Source organism: Acinonyx jubatus, chromosome B4 (assembly GCF_027475565.1).
Source record: "Acinonyx jubatus isolate Ajub_Pintada_27869175 chromosome B4, VMU_Ajub_asm_v1.0, whole genome shotgun sequence".
Lineage (NCBI taxonomy): Eukaryota > Metazoa > Chordata > Mammalia > Carnivora > Felidae > Acinonyx > Acinonyx jubatus.
Genome location: NC_069387.1, coordinates 128,672,405 through 128,694,342, shown reverse-complemented (window position 1 = coordinate 128,694,342; position 21,938 = coordinate 128,672,405). Strand labels below are relative to the sequence as shown.

Sequence of the window (21,938 nt, the reverse complement as noted above, 5' to 3'; positions counted from 1 at the left end):
GGGTATGATTTCAGGCTGGGCGGTCCTAGCGAGTCCGCTGCCTTCTCAGACCCTCCCTTTCCCCCTCGTTACCACGGGTCACGGATCCTTGTTCCAGGGTGCCTGGTCCCCCAGGGTGGCCTCGAGCACAGCACTGGCTCGTGTGGAGCACTGCCCATAACTTCCTTTTTATTTCTCCTTCTCCATCAGCGGCCCCCCACCTCCCTTCCTGCCCACCCCCCGCGCCCCTCCCCTCCTTCCGCACTCTGGGATCCCCGTGCTTGGGGGAGCCTTGTGTATCCCTCACGCAATCCCCGGCCTGGAGTGTCCTCCCTCCGGCACAGCCTTTCAAGTGCTGGCTCACATGTCACCTCCCGGCCCCGGTTTTCCCTTCGTGTAGCCCCGAGGTCCCCTCCCTGGAGATCCCTCTTGGCCCCATCACTTCCTGCCTTGTTTTATAGACACACGTGCGAGGTTGTATCTTCCCCAGGGATGGGCTATACCTTTTGCACCCTGGACTCACCGGCACCTGAATACTGTGCAGGGCACACACTTTCAGCTCATTGAGTGTTTACCACTTAGACCCGAGGTGGACTGAGCTCCTCAGGAAGCCCTAAGCCTTTGGGGAACTGCTCCAGCCCGGCGCCGTGCGCAACAAGTCAGGCCCCAGCCCAGAGGGTACCCGGGTCTCTTGTCGGTGCCCCAGCCGGCACCTGAGGGGCCCCGGGCTGATCTGCCAGACCGCATGCTCCGCCCTCTGCAATCGGCTGTTGGGGCAGCAGCTTGGGTAAGTTCCCCTTCCGCTTCCTCCTGCCTCCCGTCCTACTGCGCTGCTCTTCCGTCAGGGGGGACCTCGCCAGGCTCTCCAAACCCTTGGAGCCCGCAGAAACGCTCCGTGCCCCGAGCTGTCACCAGCGCCGCCTCCCAGGCCCCGGACGCGATGCAGGCCATCAAGTGCGTGGTGGTGGGAGATGGGTAGGTACCTGGCTGAACGTCTCACCTGGCCGGAGCCGCCCGACTGGGTTACCCCGGAGACCCTCCCGCCCTGCCGATGTAGGAGTCCCTGGGAAGCAGCTGGGAGGGGCTGCTCCCTTCTTGTCCCCGGGGCCCAGGGAAAGCCCCCCCCCCCCCCAGGTGGGCAGAGGACAGCTCCACTCTCTTTGCCCACTTCCCTCCGGAAGCTGCCTGGGGGGAGGTGGTGGAGGGTGTGGGGCTGGGGGTAGATGTGCCCGGGGCCCCTCACCTACACCCTGAGAGCTGGGACAGGTCTCTTATGGGACCTGTCTTCCACTCTGTGGAGGCAGATGGGGCGGGGGTGGAGAACCAAGAACCTGGCCTTTCGTCCGCAGGCTGACCTGGGCTCTGGTCACTGGCTTGCTCTGCTGTGTGTCCTCAGGCAAGCTGCAGAGCCTCTCTGAACCTCAGCTTGCCCATCAGGGGAGAGGCCACGCCCCTGGGGTTGATGTGGGGGGGGTCACCTGACATATTTCGAGGGGCTGTTCTGTGCTTAGGGTGCTCAATAAATATTACCCTCCTTCCCCTCCTCCCTCCCTGACTCTCCCCTCCCCCTCAGCCTGCCTGGTTGGGGAGGACGGTGCATGGGGGATGTGGGCAAAGAGCAGAAGGGGGAGGGGAACATGAAGGGAAGGGAGAGGGCACGAGGGGTGGGAGGGTGATTGGGAGGGCCCGTGCCAGGTAGGCTGGGCCGAGGGGCCTTCTCAGCCGTGGGCCTCAGTCTCCTCATCTGTACAACGACTGGTCCGAGATGCCGATCTCTGATGCCAGCCGTAACAGCGTCTCAGGGTCCAGCCCACAGGGGCATCCTGGGTGCAGTCCAGCCTACCCCAGCATTTCCGGCTGGGCAGCCCTCCGTTCCCACCCTCCCATTCTGCAGAGGGGCAGCCTGAGGCTTTGGGAGGCTCAGCTCTTTCCTGCCCTGGGTCGCAGTGGCCCTGACACGACGGACCGACTTTGGCTCCGACGGGTCTGCTGGGAGCGGGTCGGTTTATCAGACGGCCCTCGGCTGATTCGGATGCGCTGGCCGGCCTTATCTGCCCGCCTCTCTGCCCAGCCCTGCTCACTTCTGCTTTGTACCTAATCTGAGGCGGGGAGGGCAGAAGCCAAGGGCAACGTTCCAGTCTTTCAAAGTTACCTTGGTGGCAGGCCCTGGGGAGGGCGGCGGCGGGGGAGGAGAAGGCGGCCAGCCTTCTCAGAACAGGAAGTGACGAAACGAGGGCCCGGGGGCCGCCCCCTTGGCCCCGGGCTTTCCATGGCGCTACCTGTACCCCCTCCCGGCCCAGCCGACTCGCAGACCCAGGGAAGAGGGCCCGAATCGTGGCCATCACTCTTCAGGCGCCGGCTTCTCCCCTCTCTCCAATCTTCCCACCCACCTCACATTAGGCCCATTTTACAGGTGGGGAAGCTGAAGCTCAGAGAAGTTAAGCAGTTTGGCCCAGACCTCGTGGGGTTTGAGGCCAGGCCTCTCTGACCCCCCAAAGTCTGTGTTCTTAACTGTTACTCTCTCCGGTGAGGTTGGGAGGGACAGGCTTTCCCTAACACGGACAAGCTGCTACGCTGTGTCACACATGGTGCTGGCCTCGTTTACAAGCTTCATCCTAATTTACTACTCAGCACACTCCTGGGAGGATGGACGCATCGCCGTTTTCTAGACGGGGAGACTGAGGCCCAGAGACGTGGGCCCGGGTCTCCCCCCGCCCCCTCCCCCCCCCCCCCTGCCCCGAGGGCTGGGCCAGGGGACAGCGCAGGTGCTCAGAAACCTCCGTGTCTCGGGCAGGGCCCGTGACCGCTGTCCTCTCGAACTTTCTGCCTTTCAGAGCCGTGGGCAAGACCTGCCTTCTTATCAGCTACACCACCAACGCCTTCCCTGGAGAGTACATCCCCACCGTGTGAGTCCCGGGGCGGGGAGGGCCGGGGCGCTGGGAGGCTGGGGAGAGAGGCATCCTGGAGCCCACCCTCTTTTCAGGCACTTCCTGTGTGGCGGCCCGTGTGGGCACCTGGGGGTCTCTGCCTGGCAGAGGTGCCTCATGATCCAGCCAGGAAGCAGCGATTGGCGTCGAGATGGGCATTGAGGGCGGGGGCCGGGGCCCCCGGGGTGGGAGAGACCGGGGAGCAGGCCGCTGTCCAGCCGGGCCTCGGCAGGAGGTGGGATGTGGGGCTGGGTCCCAGAAGAGGGGCTGGGATGGGGTGGTTGGAGGAGGGGGTAGTCGGGGGCCTTGACACGGGGGAGCAGACAGCAGACGCACGCACGCACGCTGTTAGGGGGGAGGGCAGCGCCCTCTGGAGGCCAGTGGGGAGCCCTGCCCTGTTGTGGGACGTGGAGGCGGGTGTGTAGGAGTTTGTGGGTGGCAGCCTCGGGAAGGGAGGGTAAGTGGGAAAGCGCCTGCCCCGTCCCCACCAACCCTCAGCGGGTCCCTCCCTCGCAGGACAACTCCCCAACCCTCAGCACTGCATTCAAGGCTCTGCGGGGCCTTCTCCCCACCTCGCCTTCCGGCATCGTGGCCCATCACTTTGCTTCGTGTTCTGCCTGCTTGTGCCCACCAAACGCTCCCTGGGCATTCTGGCCTCAGGGCCTTTGCTCAAGCCGTTCCTTCTGCCCAGAGTGCCTTTCCTTCCCAGGTGCCTAAGACCCTCAGGCCAGCTCCGGTGCCCCCCAACCCCCACTTCCAGGAATCTTTCTCATCCGGCCTGAGGGGACCTCTCACTCCCTTGAGTGTATCTGATCCTTCCTGTGACTGTGTCTCTGGAGGGCAGGGAGCCTTGTACTCTACGGTCACCCCGTTATCTCATGCACGTCGTCTTATACCTGATAGACATGTTCCGTGTTGGCCTGAATTGAACTCCATGGAGAGGCCCTCGGAGGATCCGTCAGAACACGGGCCTACCGTGTCCTGCATGAAATGTCACACATGTGTGCCCTCCCTCGGTCCTCAGCAGAGGTGGCCGTTATACCCAGGCCACCCACGGGGGAAGCTGCGAGCCTCACGGCGCCCAAGGGCCCTGCCCCCCAGGACGCCGAGCAGCCGGCCGGGCCAGGGTAGAGAAGCCTGGGTAGGGACCCTGGAAAACGGGCTTCAGCACCAGCTTGGCTTCCGAATCCCCAGATGGCCTGGTGCCAGTGTCCAACCCTCTCTGCTCCTGCCGTATCCGTCCGTTTGCCATGGATCATCAAGTGTTTATCAGGCATCTCCTAATGCGGAGGCAGGACTGGCTCTAAGCCTGAGAGGGCGCAGCTCCCGCAAAAGGCCGTTGTCACCGGCGGTGCCCTGGCCCGGCCTGCCTTCCTGCCTCTCTGCCTGTCCCAGCTGGGGGGGGCCGTTCGCTGAAGGACTTTAGACCAATCATTTCTCCTCTCTGAGCCTCTGTTTCCCTTTTTTATAAGGTCAGAGCTGGGCTGGGAAATCCCAGGCTCACCGCCGGGGCACCTCTCCTGGGCAGGGAGACGAAAGGCGTGTTCTCTGCTGCAAGACGGTGGGACCAGCAGAGGCCAGGCTAGGGCCAGTGGTTGCCAACGATTTGGAGAACCCGGGCTCCTGGTGGCCCTTGGTGGGCTCGGGACACCGGACACCCCTTGCAGACCGACAGATAAGAACGAACCAGGCAAGGTCTACCTTCCCAGGACTCTGGGGAGTTTGGGTCAGACCCTAGGGCCATCTTGAAATTCTTAACTTTTGAACAAGGGGTCTTGCGTTTTCATTTTGCATCGGACGCTGCAAAGTATGTGGCCAGTCCTGCATGCCATGCTCCTTTGTCGTCCGGGACAAGAGTCGCTCAGCTCTGGACAAGCCCTCCGAGAGGCTCCTACTACACGCCTGTTCCTCTGTGATGGGGAGGGGGAGATGAGTCACGCCGAGCCCTTGACGTTGGAGGGCGGGGGCAGCCGGGGAGAGTGGGGTTAGGGAAAACAGGAGATCCCTGTTTTCCTGGGGGGGGATCCCCCTCCTCTGGGGACGGTCGGGTTTGCTGAGGCTGGGACACGTGTGTGGCCAGCACATGGTCAGATGAGCAGGTGAGCTGAGCACAGTCATTGCCAGGCGTGGGGGGTTGACAGCTCAGGGTCCAACAGATGGGGACTGGCGCTCTGTAGTGACTGGCCGCTCTGGCTACTTCGAGAAGGTGCCAGAACTCAGCCACCGCCGGGCGGCTCAGCTGGTGGGAGAAAAGAACACCCGGTTAATTTCGGTCAGCTTGGCCAGGACTCGGTTTTCGTTTTCATTTCACCTCCTGGCAAGCCAAGTGTGGAATTCTGTGCACAGCATGGCGTCCAGCCCCTTCTGGGCTCTCGCTGCCCCCCGCCCACCCTCCTGCCGCCGAGGGTGTGGTTCCCTCGCTGGCCCCAGCTACCCTTCTCCAGACTTCTCCACCCCGTGGCTCCTCTTAGCCAAGATGATCACGTCCACCCCCCCACCCCCCCCTGCCTGGTGAAGCACCTCAGTGGTGCCCCATTGTCCTCAGGACCAAGACCTGAGTCCTAACGGTGGTCCACACCCTGCCTGACCTGGTCGATCCTCCCTGGTCCCCACATCACCAGCCACGCATGCCCCCTGGTCTCTGCGTTCCTTTCTGAAGGTGGGCTTGGGTGGGGGTCAGGTGATGCTGGGGGCTGAGCCCCCTTCCTCCTGCCCCCAATCCCCTCCTCCACTCCGTTGCAGGTGTCGGGCTGGGACCAAAGCCCCAGGGGTGCACAAAGAGGCCGCACAGGCCCTGGGTAAAAAGACTCCAGCTGTGTAACCTGGGGCAGGTCCCTCCGAGCCTCCCTGAGTGTGTGTCCCTCGTGTGTGAAATGGGGACAATGGTAGCAGCTGCTTCCTGGGCCCACTGAAGTGGCCCAAGTACGAAGGGCCTGGGACAGTCATTGACGGCTCTGGGTGCTCAGCAGACGTGAGTTCCCTGCCTTTCCCTCAGCTCAGGGATGCCCCAGGCCCGGGCTCAAACCTCCGAGCCTCAAGCTCTGAAGTGACCTCAATGTTTCCCAGGTGGGGATTTTCTGAATATAGTCCTGGCTCTGCCGCCGACTGACTGAGAGATCTTGGGCAAGTGCCTTCCTGTCTGTGGGCCTCAGTTTCCTCATCTGGGTAAGGGGGTGAGGGCTGGCCAGAGCGGTTCCTCTGGTGCTGGCTGCCTGTGGATCTCAAGGAAGGGCCCCCCCCCCCCCCCCGGAGGTGTAGACCGCTGGTGCATCCTTGCAATAATCCCTCCGGCTCTGGCAGCTGGGCCTCTGGGGAGGGACAAGTGTGTGTGTGTGTGTGTGTGTGTGTGTGTGTGTGTGTGTGTGGATGGTGCAAGGAATCTTGGGAGGCTTTCTGGCACCAGAATTTCAGGCTGGACATTAGAGAGGAGAGTGTCCCTCCTTCCTCAGTGTGTCCCAAAGGAATGTTTCCGACCGAAGCCGAAGACACCAGAGGCGCGTCTTTTCCCGTGATGCCCCGCGGTGTCTCCCTGGACGGTGCCTTCTTCCTGAAATCCCCCAGGGCATGGCTGATAGCTAGAGTTGGTACACAGAGCCCCTACTATGTGACAAATGCCTCAGGGGCCTCAGGGTGCAGTGAGGAGCAAGCCAGGCGTGGTGTCTGTTGTTTGGGCAAAGATTGCTGGGTTGGGGCCTGGATGGGCGGGCTGGGGGGCAGGAAAGGCTTCCTGCGGGAGATGACCTTGACATGGGGCTAGAGGGGAGATGACCTTGACATGGGGCTAGAGGGGAGATGACCTTGACACGGGGCTAGAGGCGGCTGAGTAAGAGTCAGCTGGGCACTGGGGAGGCGGAGTGAGGGAGGAAGCAGAGTGGAGAGTCAGAGAAGTGTTTGTGGCAGCTTCCAGGCAGTAGGGAGCGGGGCTCTCTGAGGAACCGAGAAGTGACCGGAACACTCCATGGATGAATAAGTATGGGGTGCTAAAAATAGCAGGCTGCCCACTTTTGGGGGTGCGTGCGTGGGTCTTTCTCAGAACAGTTGTTTCGGGAGGCACCCTGAAGCACTGGGGCTTCTGCAGCCGGTCACCAAGCAGCATTCTGGGGCGGCTTCCTGGAGGAGGTGGCGTTCCAAGGGCTTCAGTTCAGCCGGCTTTAGTTCCCATCTACCTGCATGTATTGGGTGCCAGGCCTGGGAAGCAGCCAGGGCCCTGTGGAGCCCTGACCCCCAGCAAGATAGAGACACACGGATTGCCTCTTCAAGGTCAAGATAAAGCGGTTGCCTAGGGGAGGGCACAGTGAGCTCTTTCCAGGTGGAGGCTGGGGGAAGGGGGTGGCCCCCTCCCCCTCCCCACTGCAGTGGAGGAACTGCCTGGGCAGGAATTTGACTCTTGAACGGGAGGTGGCATCTGGGTGGGAGGCACGGCCATGATCAAGCTCAGGGAGGTGGGCAGCGTGAGCCTTGCCCGGGAAAGAGCTTGGCTGGTGTATGAGGAGAGAAGGAGGAGGATCCTGAGGTCTCAGTGGGCCAGGCCAGGGGACAAGGAGCGGGTGGCTTTCGTGGGGAGGGACAAGGTGATGATCCCTAGCCCTCGTGGGCGGGAGGTGAGGGCATCGGTGGTAACCCAGCTGGGGCACAGGGCAGTGAGCGTCAGACGTGAGCGCTGGGACCCCACGCAACTGGCTTCTAACTTAGTTCGGTCCCTCGCTGGCTGTGGGGCCTTGGGCAGACGGCTATACCTCTCTGATCCCAGTTTTCTTTTCTATAGGCTGAAAAACCAGCACTTTCCTTTCAGGGGTATGTGTAGGGAGAAATAGTGTTGGGTTGGATTAAAACAAAAAAAGAAAAAAGAAAAGTCTGGAAGCTTGTGTGATGGCCCTGGAGGCCTCCCTGGTGCTGGTGGGAGATTTTAGCTGTCGCTATTTGCATCCCCCTAGCAACAACCCCCCCCCCCCACACCCAACCCTTTGGCACATGTCTTTCCTGTATGTGCTGGTGGCATTTCTCAAAAGTGTCACCCCCCCCCCCTCCAAGCCCCCTGCCACCAGCCTGGAAGACCAGGAATTTAGCGCCCCCGGAGGTCCTTCTGCCAATGCAAGATAAGGATGCTGGACAAATACCTGGCTTCCTGCCCCTCAGGGGTCGGGGGGGGGGGGCGCCCTGTCTCCCAGCTGCCTCTGCTGGGACCCCTCAATAGCGCCCCCCGGAACAGCTGGTGTCCCTTCTTTGCCTCTTCCTCACTCCCCTCCCGAGGCTGCCACCTCCTCCGCTCAGGGTTTGTTTCAGGGGAGGACCCCACCCGCGACAGGGTGACCCACATCAGTGCAGCACAGGAAGTGGGTAAATTTGATGCGGGTCGAGCCTTAGGGGGGATGCTCTGCGACCCCCCCCCTCCCGCCCCCAAAGTCACTTCTTCAAAAGATAGGCCAAGGGCAGAAAAGGGACGGACAGACCATGTCTTTCTCTGGAGGTTTACCTGCAGTTAACACTTTTTTTAAGGTAATGAATCAGTAATGGGGAAAAATCCAGCAAAACCCAGAGGGAAAGCCGATGGCACAGGGCCTGGCGAGTCTGACGGTGGCCGCCCCTCCCTGGGCCTCCGCACCAAACAACGGGAGGCCGGGAGGCCGGAAGGAGGGCCCGGGGTCCGGGGCGTGGAGACTGACCCTCCTGTCTTGCCTGCTCCCCGCAGGTTCGACAACTATTCAGCCAATGTGATGGTGGACAGCAAGCCCGTGAACCTGGGGCTGTGGGACACCGCGGGGCAGGAGGACTATGACCGCCTCCGGCCGCTCTCCTACCCACAGACGGTGTGCTTCCCTGTCCTCCTGTTCCCAGCCTGAGCTCGTCCTGCTCCCTCTGGGGGCGATGCCCTGGGGCCAGGGCCGGGCAACCCTGCCCCTGTCAGTAATGACCCCTCTGGCCAGAGCGGGGCCTCCTCCCTTCCCCGCCTGCCTTCAGCTACCCTGCTCTCACTGTGCCCATCTCCCCGGCCCCCCTGCCTCGTGGGCTCTGGCACCCCCCGGGGCTGCCCAAGGGTGGGGCAGGAAGACCCCGGACGGGGCCCAAATAGGGAGCCCAGGACTCTGAGTCCCAGGGGTGCTGGGGAGGGGAGGAGAGATGGGGGCGAGCCTACAGCCTCACCCTCCAGGCTGGCCAGGAAAGGGCTGGTGACCAGAGGGTAGGTAGTGAGTGCCCGGTGAGGAGTACGGGTTCTGGAATCCCGGGTGACAAACCCCGGGCTTCCGTGAGCCTCACTCTCCCCACCTGTAGAATGGGGCAGCCTGTCGTGTGAGGATTAGTCCCTTAGAAAAGCCTGGATCAACAAACAGCTCGGTGGCTGCCCAGGTGTGGGAAGGGCCCAGGTGATGCCTCCAGGCCTCTCACGGGTGACCGTTGCCTGCTCTGTCCCCAGGACGTCTTTCTCATCTGCTTCTCCCTTGTGAGCCCTGCCTCCTACGAGAATGTCCGTGCCAAGGTGAGCAGGACAGAGTGGGGCCTTGGGGGCTTGGGGCGGGTGACCCGGGGAGGGGTTGCTGATGACTTTAGGGCAGGGGCAGGGGCAGCGGAGGGTCCCCAGTGCCAACCAGGGCTGTGAGTCTCCGGGGGTGAGACTCAGAGGGGGCTCCGAGGGGGCTGGGGTGGTTAGCTTTACTCCACCTCCTCCCCGGCTTGCCGCCCCTCTTCTCTCCTCACATTTGGTGCCCCTCCTCTCCCCGTTCCCGTGTCCCCTCCTGCCCACACTGCCTCTCACCCCCCTGCCCGCCCACCCAGTGGTTCCCTGAGGTGCGGCACCACTGCCCCAGCACGCCCATCATCCTGGTGGGCACCAAGCTGGATCTGCGGGACGACAAGGACACCATCGAGAGGCTGAAGGAGAAGAAGCTGGCGCCTATTACCTACCCGCAGGGCCTGGCACTGGCCAAGGAGATCGGTACGGGGCTCGGGGCTCGGGCTCAGAGAGGGGAGCCAGCTGCAGCGGGGAGCCCGCCTCAGCCTCACGCGGGATTAAAGGGGCTCCAGGGCCAGGCTGTGCCGGGAGGGCTGGCTGTCTGGGGACGAGCAGCCAAGTCGAGCTTGAGTTTTCCAGGAAGGCTTCCCGGAGGAGGTGCTTTGCCTCAGGTCTGAAGGGGTGATTTCCCTTCTGCCTCCTTCTCACTTCCCTTTCCCCAGGCCCCCTCCTCAGGCCAACTCCTCTTTGCCTCCCAATTACTGGCCCAGAGAAGTAAAGTCACCTCTCAAGGTCACAGGGCCAGCAGGTGACGGAACTGGGAGTGGAATGCAAGAGAGCACGATGCTGGCTCGGCGGCCTCCTCGTGGCGGCTCAGGGCTTCCTGCACCGGGGAGGCCAGAACCGATGGGTCCAGCCTCTCCCCTGGTACCTGGGCCTGCTGTCCCTGGTCAAGGCCTGACCTGCTTGTGGCCTGGGGGTGGGGCTCTTGCCCAAGAGCCAAGCGTTCCCAGCCGAGTCTGGCCACTACGAGCAGTGACCCAGCTGCCCGGGGCGCTCTGCCTCGACACAGGTTCCTGAAGGCCCAGGGTTTGGTCCCTGAGGAGGCTGGGGCCCCCCTCCCCGCCACCCCCCGCCCCGGCCCTGCCTCAGCCCCACACTCTTCCTTCCGCCGGAACTGGGAGGGCTCCGGGGACTCACATCTCTACAGGAAGAGAAACCGCAGCTGCCCCCCCCACCCCCACCCCCTTCCTGTGACTAGTCCACTGACATGGCCATCTTTCTCGGGGGGCCTGTGGCTGCCTCTTAAGCCTGGGTCCCGGGCCCCATCCTGGGGTCTTTGGCTCCTAGGCCTGCTGGCGTTCCTCGCAAATACCGGGCCTGCCCCCTTGCCCTCTCTTGTTTTCTGACCAGCCTGTCTCCCACCAACTGCCCGGGGCTGACTCCCCAGCCTGCCTGTGAGCCCTTCCCTTCTAAAGCCTGTGCTTTGGGACAAGGAGAAGGGGGCTAGAAGCCTGGATTCCGGTCCTGGCTCCAGCGCTGACTGTGTGCGTGACCTCGGGAGAGCGGCCCCCCCCTCTCTGGGCCTCAGTCTCTCCGTCCACATGGGCCGGCCTGCACACGCCCCAAAGGTCCTTCCTCCTCTATAAGGAGATGGCTCCGGATCCTGCCTTGGTCTCTAGCCTCTCCCTCCTGGAGCTGATCCCCAGTGGGGGGTGGGGCAGGGGCAGGGGCAGTGACTTTGAACTGACTCGGACCAGCCTAGGCCAGAGGGGAGGCCGGAGAGGGGGACCTGCTGGTGTGATGAGAAGGGCGGCGGCCGCCTCGGCCCCCAGCCTGTGGTGGCGAGTTTGGGAGGCAGCTGAGGTCCCGGCTGGTATAATCGCGGCTGGCTGATGGAGACTGAGCACCTCCTGGGCGCTGGGCCATGTACTTCCCCTCCTTGTTCCCCCGGCGACCATGAAGGAGGCTCTCTGGTTGACCCCACTTTACAGAAGAGGAGAGTGAAGCTCGGGGAGAAGTCGCCCGCTCAAGGCCACCCAGCCAGGCTAGGGCAGAGCTCAGATCCAAAGCTGGCAACCTGGCTCCATTAGTCATGGAGATCAAGGGCATCTGCGGCCCCCCTGACCTGCCCCCACGCCCTCGGCGCTCCTCTACCCCACCTGCCTCCACTCGATATGCATCCCGAGTCACCATGTCCTAGACAGATGGGAAACTGAGGCACAGAGAGGGGGACTGGCCAGAGTCCTAGGGTGATCAGAGGCAGAGCTGAAGGGAGCCCAGCACCCTCCTCCCCACCCCCCTCTACCTCCACTCAGGGCCATTGCTCTGGATGCCACTGAGCCGAGAGGAAGCAAGGGGGTGGCAGGTGCCAGGGAGAAGGCAGTTGGTGGGTGCGGAAGAAGTCGACGCTGGCTGTGGTCCCTCGCAGGGAGACAGTGGCCAATGCCCGGCGACACCCTTCTAGGCACAAAAGGGTTATAAGATGATGACGCTCCGGAACCTGAACCTGAACCAAGGGAGTCTGGCCTCTGCCAGCCAGGCCCTGGGACCACTCTGTGCACTCCCTGCTGGGAATATGCTCCCGAGTGCAGGGGACACAGCCAGCATGTGACTTTGTGCAAGTGACATACTCTCTGAACCTCGGTTTCCTTGTCACTGCCCTTTCTTTCTTCCCAACCCCAGGGCATCTGTGGGCTTCCTCCTTCCAGGGGCAGTCCCTCTTGAGGTCCTGGCTCTCCTCTCCCCAGCTGTGTGTCTCTGGGCCCCAGGCTTCCCCTCTCTGGGCCTGTTTCCTCATCTGGGAAGTGGGGAATCACAGTATTTCTTCACAGGGTTTTTGGAAGCCCCCAGCTCAGTGCTTGGCAGGGGCACCTATCAGCCTTGGTCTGCTTCCTTCCTCCTAGAAGGGCAGAATCTGGGGGGACAAAGTTCCCCTTCCTGCCCCTGCCTTTCCTCTGGTTCCTGAGGTCAGCCCCAGCCCTCTCAAAGAAGGGGTTTTGTGGTTCTTTACTTCAGGGAAACGATTTGTGTTGTAGCAGACGCGGGAACTCAGGCAGGTTCCTTCCAAAAGGGCATGAACGTGGCCCCTGGGAGTAAGGGCTCCGCCTGACCGTCTGTGCCCCGGGCTCCTCTGCTCTGAGCGGTCAGGTGGGAGAAGGCTGGTCCCCTCAACAGGGAGGGAAAACTCTCTACTCCCGTTCCCCTCACTGACAGTCCCCAGCTGCCCCAAGGTGGACGACAAACACCCAGCATGTGACTTTGGACAAATGATTTCGCACCTATGAGCCTCAGTTTCCGAATCTGTCAAATGGGACGATGTTAAGGAATGGTCAGATGGCACTTGGAAGGCCCTGGTGACCGGGCTGTGAGCGCCTCAGGCCTCCCGGGGGGAAGCGTGGAGGCAGGTGTGTGGCTAGTTTTTCGGAGAAACTGAGACGTGGAGAGATTCAGTCACTGTTGCTAGAGCCCTTGTTTCCTTTAGGAATGTGTCAAAATTCCTGCCTCCCTTCCCTAAGGGCTTACGTGTCTAAGGAAGATACAGACCCACTCTTGTGGGTCTTAGCCTCTCTTTTGGAAACCAAGCTCCCCATTTCAGACATGGGGAAACCGAGGCACAGAGTTGTGGATACTCTCTTCTGAGTGGCACAGCCCAGGTGGCCCCCACAGCCTGGCACAGTTGTGTGGCTTGGGAGAGGTTTCTGCCCAGGGCCGGCCCCTGACCTGGGCCTGCCCTCTTGCCACCCCACCCTAGACTCGGTCAAATACCTGGAGTGCTCAGCCCTCACCCAGCGAGGCCTGAAAACCGTCTTCGATGAGGCGATCCGGGCCGTCCTGTGCCCCCAGCCCACGCGGCCACAGAAGCGCCCCTGCAGCATCCTTTAGGGTAAGAGTGCCTCCTTTCCCGCTTCGTGACCCGTCCTCCACCTGCACACAGCAGGCTCCAGCTGGGGGGCGGCAGGGTGAGGGGGTGGTGTTTAGCCACTGCTCAGTGGCCTTGCGTTTCACTGGGAATGGCGTTTAGGCCAAGACAGAAGGGCAAGCATCGCAGTGGCCTCAGTTTCCCTATTTGCCTGAGCCGGTCCAGCTCAGTGGAGCCCAGTTCCCAGGCTCCCACCCTGCCGACGACCCTGCCGGAGGCCAGGGATGGGGACCGGGATGGGAAGATGCGTTGGCCCCACCCCCCAGGAGAGCGGGGAGGAGCCAGCACCGCACATAAGGGTGGAGGCAGGGCAGACTGAGCTGAGACTCCAGGGGGGCAGAAGGGGGACCAGTGTGGGTTGGAGGCGGCCTGGAGACGTGGGACTAGAAGGGTGGAGAGGCCTTGGTGTGGTGGGCAAGCGGGGGGGGGGGGGGTGGGTGGCGGGGGACTGGTGGGAGGGCCAACCTGGAGCCAAAGCCAGGAGGCAGCCATGAGCCTTGAGCTGGGAAAGCGGCCAGGGAGCAGGCGGTTCTGCTTGCCATCAGATTCTCACCCCCTGCGTGTCTGCCTTCCAGGTTGCACCCAGCCCTCCCAGCCAGATGGTTCTGACCTCCAGGGCCCTCCCATAAAGCCCAATGGCACCCCGGCTGGCCACGCTGTCCCCTCCCCGCCCGTGGTGTTTCCTAGCAGAGGGCTGCAGAGCTTGGTTGATGGGCTTCTCTGGGCCGGAGGCCCCCTGGGGCTGGAAGGGTGTGAATTCGCAGGCTCTGTTCCCAACCCCTGCTGCTCCTGCCCTCCCCACCTTCCCCGGGGCCAGAGGGGAGCCCCCTTTGCATTAGTGCTGTCCGTGCCCGCTGCCACAGGATGCCACACAATGGCAGCGTCTACCCCTTTGCCCCAGTCCCACCCCGACGCCTGAATCCCCTCTGGAAATTTCGGGCCAGATTGTTGCCAGTATGCCTTCAAGGACGGGTCTCTCGCTCCCTCCTGAGGCCGGCTACTACTCCAATATTGGTGGGCTTGCTTGTCTGAAAGTTCTCCTTCTCCTGAGCCAAAGTGAGTGTCTCAGAAGTTTGCTCCTCTGGTCTGAGCGCTCTTCTTTGGGACAACATGAAATAAACCAAATTCTCTGAATGTCGGCGGGTACCTGCAACCGCCCGTCAAAACCCCGGGTCCGGCGGACTCCTGCCACCCCTCGAGGCTTTCTCCACCGCTCACAGGACCCTGAGCTACATTTGCAAATGGAAAACCTAATTCAACCTGCTTAAGCAGAAAATAAATTTACTGATTCAAATGTGGAAAGATCGTGTCTTCAGGTGCAGCTTGATCAAGGAGGGAGGGGGGGGGCTCAAATTATGTCGTCAGGGCTTGCTTTCCTGTACCTCTTCGCTCTGCCTCCTGCTGTCTGGTTCATTTTCTGGCAGGTGTCTCTCAAGAGCATTCTTCCGGGTTCAAGTTCGGCAAAAAAAAAAAAAACAACAAAAAACAAAAAACAAAAAACAAAACCCACAAGTATCTGCCCCAGGCAAAGTTCTAATTAAGGTTTACTCTGATTGGACCAGCTTACTTGCGGGTCATATTCAACCAATCTTATTTGGTGGGGGGAGGGTGCTGAGCTCTGATTGGCCAGGCCTGGACCACACCCCATGCTGGAGCGAGGGGTGGTTCCAAGCCGATAAGAACCTTATCTACTTAAGGTGGAGGGGTTATCTCCCCAAGGAGGACTGAGCCCTTGTTGGAGTTCGGGATTATGGGTGTCGAGCAGCCAGAACTCCCCAACCACCTTTATTGCGGGTCACCGAAAGGGTCCCCACGGGGTAAGGAAGCAATGCCCGTCCCTGGAGGCACGAAGCAAGAGCGAGTTTCTTTAAGAGAGAGAGGGGACTGCGCTCCCACCTTAGAGTTTCCTAATTGACAAGTGCCAGCCTTTGCGCTCCTGTGGATGGTTGCTCTCGTCTGTCCAAGCTTCATGCACGCATCCAATGCATGTTTATGGCGCGCCTTCTCCCTCTGTTCCAGGTGCGGGGTCCAGTGCTGCACATGAGCTCCTGCCCTCGGGGGCTGACCCTCTGGAGAAGCTACAAGGAAGCTACAAGGCAGGAATAAAAAAAGAGAGGTCTAAGACCCCGTCCCCCACGGCACAGAAGTCCCCCCCCCCCCCCACCCCGTTGCCAGCCCGCGAAATGCTTTGGGTTTCTGTTCTCTGCGATTCTCTGCTCACCGCCCCTGCTCAGGCCTTGCGTTATGGGCCTCAGCTGCCCCCATAAGTCCTGATGTTGGGAGAGGCAGGGCCCTCCACCTCACCGGCCTCCCAGGAACCCCCACCCCCTTGAAAGGAACTGGGTTTAGCGGGGGGGGGGGGGGGGAAACCCCATGGCGCCTCTCAGCCTCCGCTCAGACAAGGCCTTTCTGTTTTTAAGGTGACTTCACCACGGAAACAAACCACCCCCCCTGAAAACCCCACGCCTGCTGGCTCGCTAGCATGTGGCGAACACAGACCCATCACCCCCCATAATCGGACACGCTGGTTGTTTAGAAGCCCTGGGGCGCCCCCTCCAGTCGTCCAGAGTCTGAAGCGACCCTCATTTGCTCCCTGCTTTTCCGGGGCCTCCAGATAAATCTGGGACCCCTTCCCTTGACTCCTGAGGCCTGGCCACACCCCGCCTCCAGCCTCAGACCGAACTCTCATTTCCTCAAAGACCTCTCTTTCGTCTTAGCCTTTGGCACACCCTGGTCTGGTCCTCTTTCCTCGAAGAATTTCCTCCGCGCCTCTAACTTCCCTAGATGCCAAGGGCGCGCGGGGGGGGGGCTGTCTCTGCCACGTGCCTCTTCCCCCGAGCCTGCCCCAGTGGGCACAGCCCTTGCTTTATGCCAACAGCAACGCCGGGAAATAAATTCTCTCACCACCGTGCGTTCTCACCTAGCCGATATTATCTCATTTAACCCCCCTCGGGGTCGCCCAGTGTAGGTGTTAGTAGCTTGGTTTTGCGGAGAAGGAAACAGGGGCACAGGAGGGCACGGGAGTCGGGCTGGAGCTCAACTCACTACGGCAGACACTCTCCTTTCCCATCTCCTCCCACTGCTCGCATCCTTCCTGCTAACAGAAACCTAGTTTTCGGGGAGAGCCGCGAGGTCCCTCGCCCCAGACCAAAACACTTGTTCTCCCCGCCTGCTTTGCCACTGGGGTCCCACGGGGGCACAGTTCTGGCCAGCAAGGCAGGTGTAAGTCAGCTGGAGAGGTGGCTTCTGGGAAAGTTTGTGTTTTCTTCCGCCCCCCCCCAAAAAAAAACACAAAACGCAAAAATGGCCACTGCCCTTTGTCCTGTCCTCTTCCCCGATGAATAATGATGAGATGTCTGGAGCTGCAGCAGCCATCTTATACACATGAAACCACAAGCACGCAGCCACAAGCTGACAGGCTAAGAGTGGAGGAGCAGAGGGACGCAAAGAGGCTGGATCCTTGACAACTTCGGGTGGCCGCAGAACCGGCGCCAACGGCTGCCTTGCTAGGGGAACAAAAGGAAAATGAAACCACCCATTGGTTACGCCCCTTCTGGGCAGGCCTCTGTTGATGTTAGCTGACAGCGTTTGTGACTGAGGTCTTGGGTCTCCCAGGGCCGTGTTCTTCCTCCTGCATTGCTGTGCAAAGTGGCAGAGGACCAGATAGGTCCTTGGATAGGAGAGCGAAGCCTCAGGGGGTCTGTGCGACCCAGATGGCACGATATACGCCCATTGCCCTAAAGAAATGCTCGCCCAGCTATTGATTCATTCAGTCACCCAATCACTGAGCAAATGCTTATTGGGCCGGTGTGCCAAACGCGGGGGTTGAGGGTGAGTCAAGCGTGGGCCTGCTCTCAGGAGCTTGCTCGCAGCCCAGTGGGGACAGCTGAGTCCGCAGGGAGCCCCGGGCAATGGCCCCCTGCTTGGATGGCTCACCATGACCCTAGCAGGTGTCTGGGACCTAGTCCACGCTGGATACGTGCGTGTTGTTGATGTAAACGAACAAGCAGACGGAAGAATAGACTTTACCGGAGAGAGAGAGAGACCCAGCCCTTCCAGTGCCCCAGCTGAGCCCAGCCTCCCAGCCATCCTGGCCAAGGCGCCAGTCGTGCGCATCAGCCATCTTGGATGTGCCAGCCCAGTCGAGTCCCCGGATGACGGCGGCCCCGGCCAAAATCATGTGGAGCAGACGAGCATCCCACTGAGTCCGGCCACCTCGTAAAATCATGGGAAATAATACCGTGGTATGCTGAAACAGCGACTTTTCTGGGGCCGAGAAAGTTTCTTCCTTTGCTGTTTCACCTCTCCGCCCTCCCCTCTTAACAGCCCCCCCACCCCCCGCCCCCCAACCCGCAACCAGAGAAAGAGTCGCCTCTGGGGACCTCTGACTCCATCCAGGCCTCATGGGATGTAAAAGGCAGGGCAGGCTAGGCTCTGGGGAGGGCGACGGAGATCTAGGATGGTTCTAGAAGACTTCTGAAGGCCCTAAGCTAGGTGAAACGATGAGCAGTCATCCATGTCACTTGAAGTTCGTTCACTTCAGTTCTCACGTAGAGCCAGGGGCTCCATGCCAAGCTGCGTGGGAGCTGGAGGTGCCGTGAGGGTGACGTCCGGCCCTGCGCTCCCCAGGGGGCTCAGGGGCCGGTGAGACAGACCGACCAGCAACTCAACACCTGCCGTGTGGTCGATCCACATACCACAGAAGTGTATGCAACAGAGCAAAGAGGAGGGTCTTGTCTCGGGGTGCTGGGCCACAGCTGCTTCTGGCCCCTCCCCCTTGCTGAAAAGCAGCCACCACGACGACGACGATATGGAGAACACGAAACAGAAACACAAACTCTCATCTTCAAGGAAACCAGGAGACACCTGTGAACCCAGACCAGCCAGCGCCCAGCACACAAGTACGGAGAGCAGATGGAGGGGTGGTAAATGATTTAACAGAGGCCCGGGGAAGGCAAACCCAAGCGCCTAATGTGCTGCGGGAGGGGCGACGGGGGTGGGGGGGGTGGGGGGAGGATTTGCAGGTGGAAGAGACGCAACCCACCGGGCCTTGCAGAATCCCAGGGCAGCTTCCAAGTGGGGGATTCAGCCACCGCAGATGGCCAGGCGGGAGGCTGAAAACTGGTGGGTTATTTAGAAGTTTGTTTAAGGGGCAATTAAACCCCAGAGCCCCTCCCCCCTCCCCCCCACCCTGCACGATGCAGCCAGGCAACCATCCCTCCCTAGCCTGGGCAGGAAAATCCAACCAGACATTTCTGGACCCAAGGACACCAGCTACAGGGCAGGCGGGGGTGAGCCTTCAGACTGATTGTTTGAGGTGCAGTAGGTCTGATTATGCTTGGCAGGTGATTACTCCCTCCACACCCCCCTCCAGGGTAAGAGCACACTTCCCCTCCCTGCTCCACTGACTAGCTTTGGCCTTCGGCCTTCCCTTTTGCCAGTGGGATGTTAGCATACGCATCGTAAGGAGAGACTCGATGTGCTTGCACCCTTGGACATGCTCTCTTGTGCTGACAAAAGAACATGCCTTGGTAAGCCCAGTGGATCCAAGAATGGGACGGCAGAGGTACCCAGCTGCCTGCAGCTCAGAGCCGACCTGCCTAGATTAACCCACTCCAGCTGACCTGAAGGTGTGAGGTACAATAAATGCTTATTCTCGTGCACCAAAGCCATGTGTGTGGTTGTTTGTTACACAGCAATAGCTGACTGATACAGGGGGATTCAGTGGAAGTCGGAATACCGAACAGGGCGACCCTAGCCCGCCTCCTCTCCCTGGCTTAGTTCAGGAATGCTAGCACCCAGGCATACAGATAGGAGTCTGTGGATAGGATCTGACCACCCCAGAGAGAAGTCTCACAGGTGCTGACCTCTGGTCCCATCTAGGTATGCTTGACGAAAGAGCCAGCTGTCCCTATAGCAATGTTCATTGCCTCGCAAGCCCTGTCCTACACGGAGCTGCCAATCTGAGTGTTAAGGCTTCATTCCGAAAAATGAATGGGTAACAGAAGATGAATGGACGATTGAAGAAAACTCAATCAAACAAACAGAGAAAAAGGAATTAGCAAGAAATAGAGACAAGGCAGCGATCAGAAGAAAACTTTGAAGAAACTACCACAGCTATCCTTGGAGAGAGAAGGAAACGTAGCATAGCCATAAACAAAACCAGAATACCATAATAAAGGAACAATCAGAAAACCGAAGGAGCTCTTAGAAATGAAAAATACTATGTTTATTAAAATTTTAAAAACGTACGGGGCACCTGGGTGGCCCAGTCGGTTAAGCGTCCGACTCTTGGTTTCAGCTCAGGTTGTGTTCTCGCAGTTCATGAGATCAAGCCGTGCATCAGGCTCTGTGCTGACAGTGCAGAGCCTGCTTGGGATTCTCTCTCTCCCTCTCTCTCTGCCCCTCCTGTGTTCTCTCTCTCTCTCTTTCTCAAAATAAATAAATAAACTTTAAAAATACATTTTTTAGGCAGTATCTGGGTGGCTTAGTGTCCAGCTTTTGGTTTTGGCTCAGGTCCTGATCTCAAGGTTTTGTGGGTTTGAGCCCCACATGGGGCTCTGCACTGGCAGCTCAGAGCTTGCTTGGGGTTCTCTCTCTCCTTCTCTCTCCCTCTCTCTCTGTCCCTCCCCCACTCGTGCTATCGCTGTGTCTCTCAAAATAAATAAATAAACTTAAAAAAATAAAATAAAATAGTTTTTAAATAAAAGGTTTGGAAGAAAAAACAGAGGGAACAACAACAATAATAGAAACAACTCTCAGAAGGTAGAATAAGATGGTAAAAGTAAACAACAAGAAAATTACAGGGTTAATCCAGGAGGCCAATAGTCAAATAACAGGAGTTCCAAAAGAAAATAATAGAGAAATCTTACCCAGAACTGAAGAACACAAATCTTTAGGTTAACACGGTGTGCTAAATGCCCCAAACACTTGTTGTTGGGGTAGGGTGGGTGGCATGACCCACGCATTAGGAAATCTCTGAAATTTAGGGATAAAGCAAACATCCTAGAAGCTTCCGTTATAAAGAAAAAAATGACCTAAGGTTACCCACAATTGATTGAGAATAAGAACAGTACTGGGAGCTAGAGACATGGACAGATGCCTTCCACCCCTGAGTCAAAGTAATTCTCAACCTAGAATTCTATACCCAGCCAGGCTATCCATGCGCATGAGAGGAGAATAAACTATTTTCACACGTGCACACCGGCTCAGGGAGTTAGTAGAGGTTTCGCACTGGCAAAATAAGGGAGTAAACCATTATGGAGGAAGATTCAAGACACAGGACCTAACAGGGAAAAAGCTGAAAGGGATCGCTGAGAGAGCAGGGAAGAGAGCGTCTCAGGGCGGTAGCCACGCGCAGGCACAGAGGACAGCCAGGACAGATGGGCAGAGTTGAGACATCTCCACATAGAAATCCTGACCAGGCTCACATTCCCCTGTGAGATTTTTCCTGAGCTGTAGGTCGGAGCTTGTGCAAATACGGAGTCCTAGAAAACTGAGATATTAAAAACACAAAAAACAAGCAAATGAAAAAAAAAAATGAAGCAGTTATGAACTCCAGGCTGGGCAGGAAATAACATGTACGGTACATTCCTAATGAAAACACTGAACGTGCACTTAACCGAAAACGCCGTTCGGTGGAGGGTGGAGAGAAGGAGCCAGAGTGTGTAAGAAATTTAGAATCCTCACGTAGCATAGTAGGAAGTCAGTAGATAATGGGTCAGATTGGAGGCTCAAAAGATGGAAAAAGAAACCTGATAATTAGCAAGACGGAGGCAAATACAAGGAGAAAGAGCTAGAAATTGCCTCTGGCATAAGGGTGGGGGCAGGGCTGTGGGAGGACTGCTGTTTTCTGCTGTTATAAGTCCTTTTCATCACTTTGGTTTGTAAAATTTACCGGCAAGCAGTGCTTTGACAAAAAAAAAAAAAAAAAAGACCAAATAATTGCCTGATGGATAAAAGAGAAGCCAGAAGAGGGAGCGTCAGAGAATGGGAAGGCTTCAGGGTGGCTGGTACCCCAACCTGCTGAAGGATTAAGAGAGCGACAGGGAACAGCCTGTGCAAAGGGCTTGGGGCCCGCACGGGGTTCAGACTGAAGGCCTCAGCGCTGCAGAAAGAGAGCCAGGCTGCCGGCCCATCTGCCCCCGCCGCAGATGAGGACAGGGGAGGCTCACGCTACGTGTAGCTTCTCGGTGTCCCTGGGACCTGCGGATGTGTACAGGCATTGACGCATTCTATCGTCGCGGCAACCCAGCGCCGCAGGTGTTGAAGATGAGGGGCTGAGGCTCAGAGAGGCTAAGTCACGTATCCGAGGTCACACAGCCGGTGAGTACAGAAGCTGAGATTCAACCCCAGCAGCAAACAGCAGGGCTGATGAGCCACTTTATAGGTGTCCACACTCTCGTGACAGCCCCAGGGGCCAGGCGGGGGAGGTATTTTGGCTCACTTCATCTTGTTTGAAGGACGGACCTCAGCGTCAGTAGCCGAGGCCTCCACCCTACACTGTGGTCAGCTCTGGCGTTGGCATTGTGGGGGAGAGGAGGGAGGGGGCAGCACGCTCCTGGCTGCCAGGAATGGGAGGAGCCTGGGCCCCAGCCTCTCTGGAAAACCACCGGTCTGATGGTAGAGGCACAGCCCCTGGTCTCAGGGAGCCCTCTAGTCT

General features: G+C 59.4%; 1 protein-coding gene across 3 annotated transcripts; it reads left to right on the top strand.

Moving 5' to 3' along the window:
- Nucleotides 1-779: 779 nt before the first annotated feature.
- RAC2 (Rac family small GTPase 2) lies at nucleotides 780-15,500 on the top strand. Of its 3 annotated transcripts, none has more exons than XM_027070817.2 (7): nucleotides 780-954; nucleotides 2,814-2,885; nucleotides 8,596-8,713; nucleotides 9,319-9,381; nucleotides 9,678-9,837; nucleotides 13,109-13,240; nucleotides 15,296-15,500. In XM_027070817.2, exons 1-6 carry the CDS (start codon nucleotides 920-922, stop codon nucleotides 13,237-13,239), a joined length of 579 nt encoding a protein of 192 aa, XP_026926618.1. In that variant the 5' UTR covers nucleotides 780-919; the 3' UTR covers nucleotide 13,240; nucleotides 15,296-15,500. The 3 variants fall into 3 exon arrangements, with proteins under 3 accessions (XP_026926618.1, XP_026926619.1, XP_026926621.1); XM_027070818.2 differs by lacking the exon at nucleotides 15,296-15,500 and adding an exon at nucleotides 13,852-14,524; XM_027070820.2 differs by having other exon boundaries at nucleotides 782-933.
- The last annotated feature ends 6,438 nt before the right edge of the window (nucleotides 15,501-21,938 follow it).

Excerpts from the sequence above, each read along its gene's own strand:
- RAC2 (XM_027070817.2), top strand. The coding sequence starts at position 920 with ATGCAGGCCATCAAGTGCGTGGTGGTGGGAGATGG. Across the intron at positions 2,886-8,595 it reads GGAGAGTACATCCCCACCGT|GTTCGACAACTATTCAGCCA; the intron begins GTGAGTCCCGGG and ends TGCTCCCCGCAG. Across the intron at positions 9,838-13,108 it reads GGCACTGGCCAAGGAGATCG|ACTCGGTCAAATACCTGGAG; the intron begins GTACGGGGCTCG and ends ACCCCACCCTAG.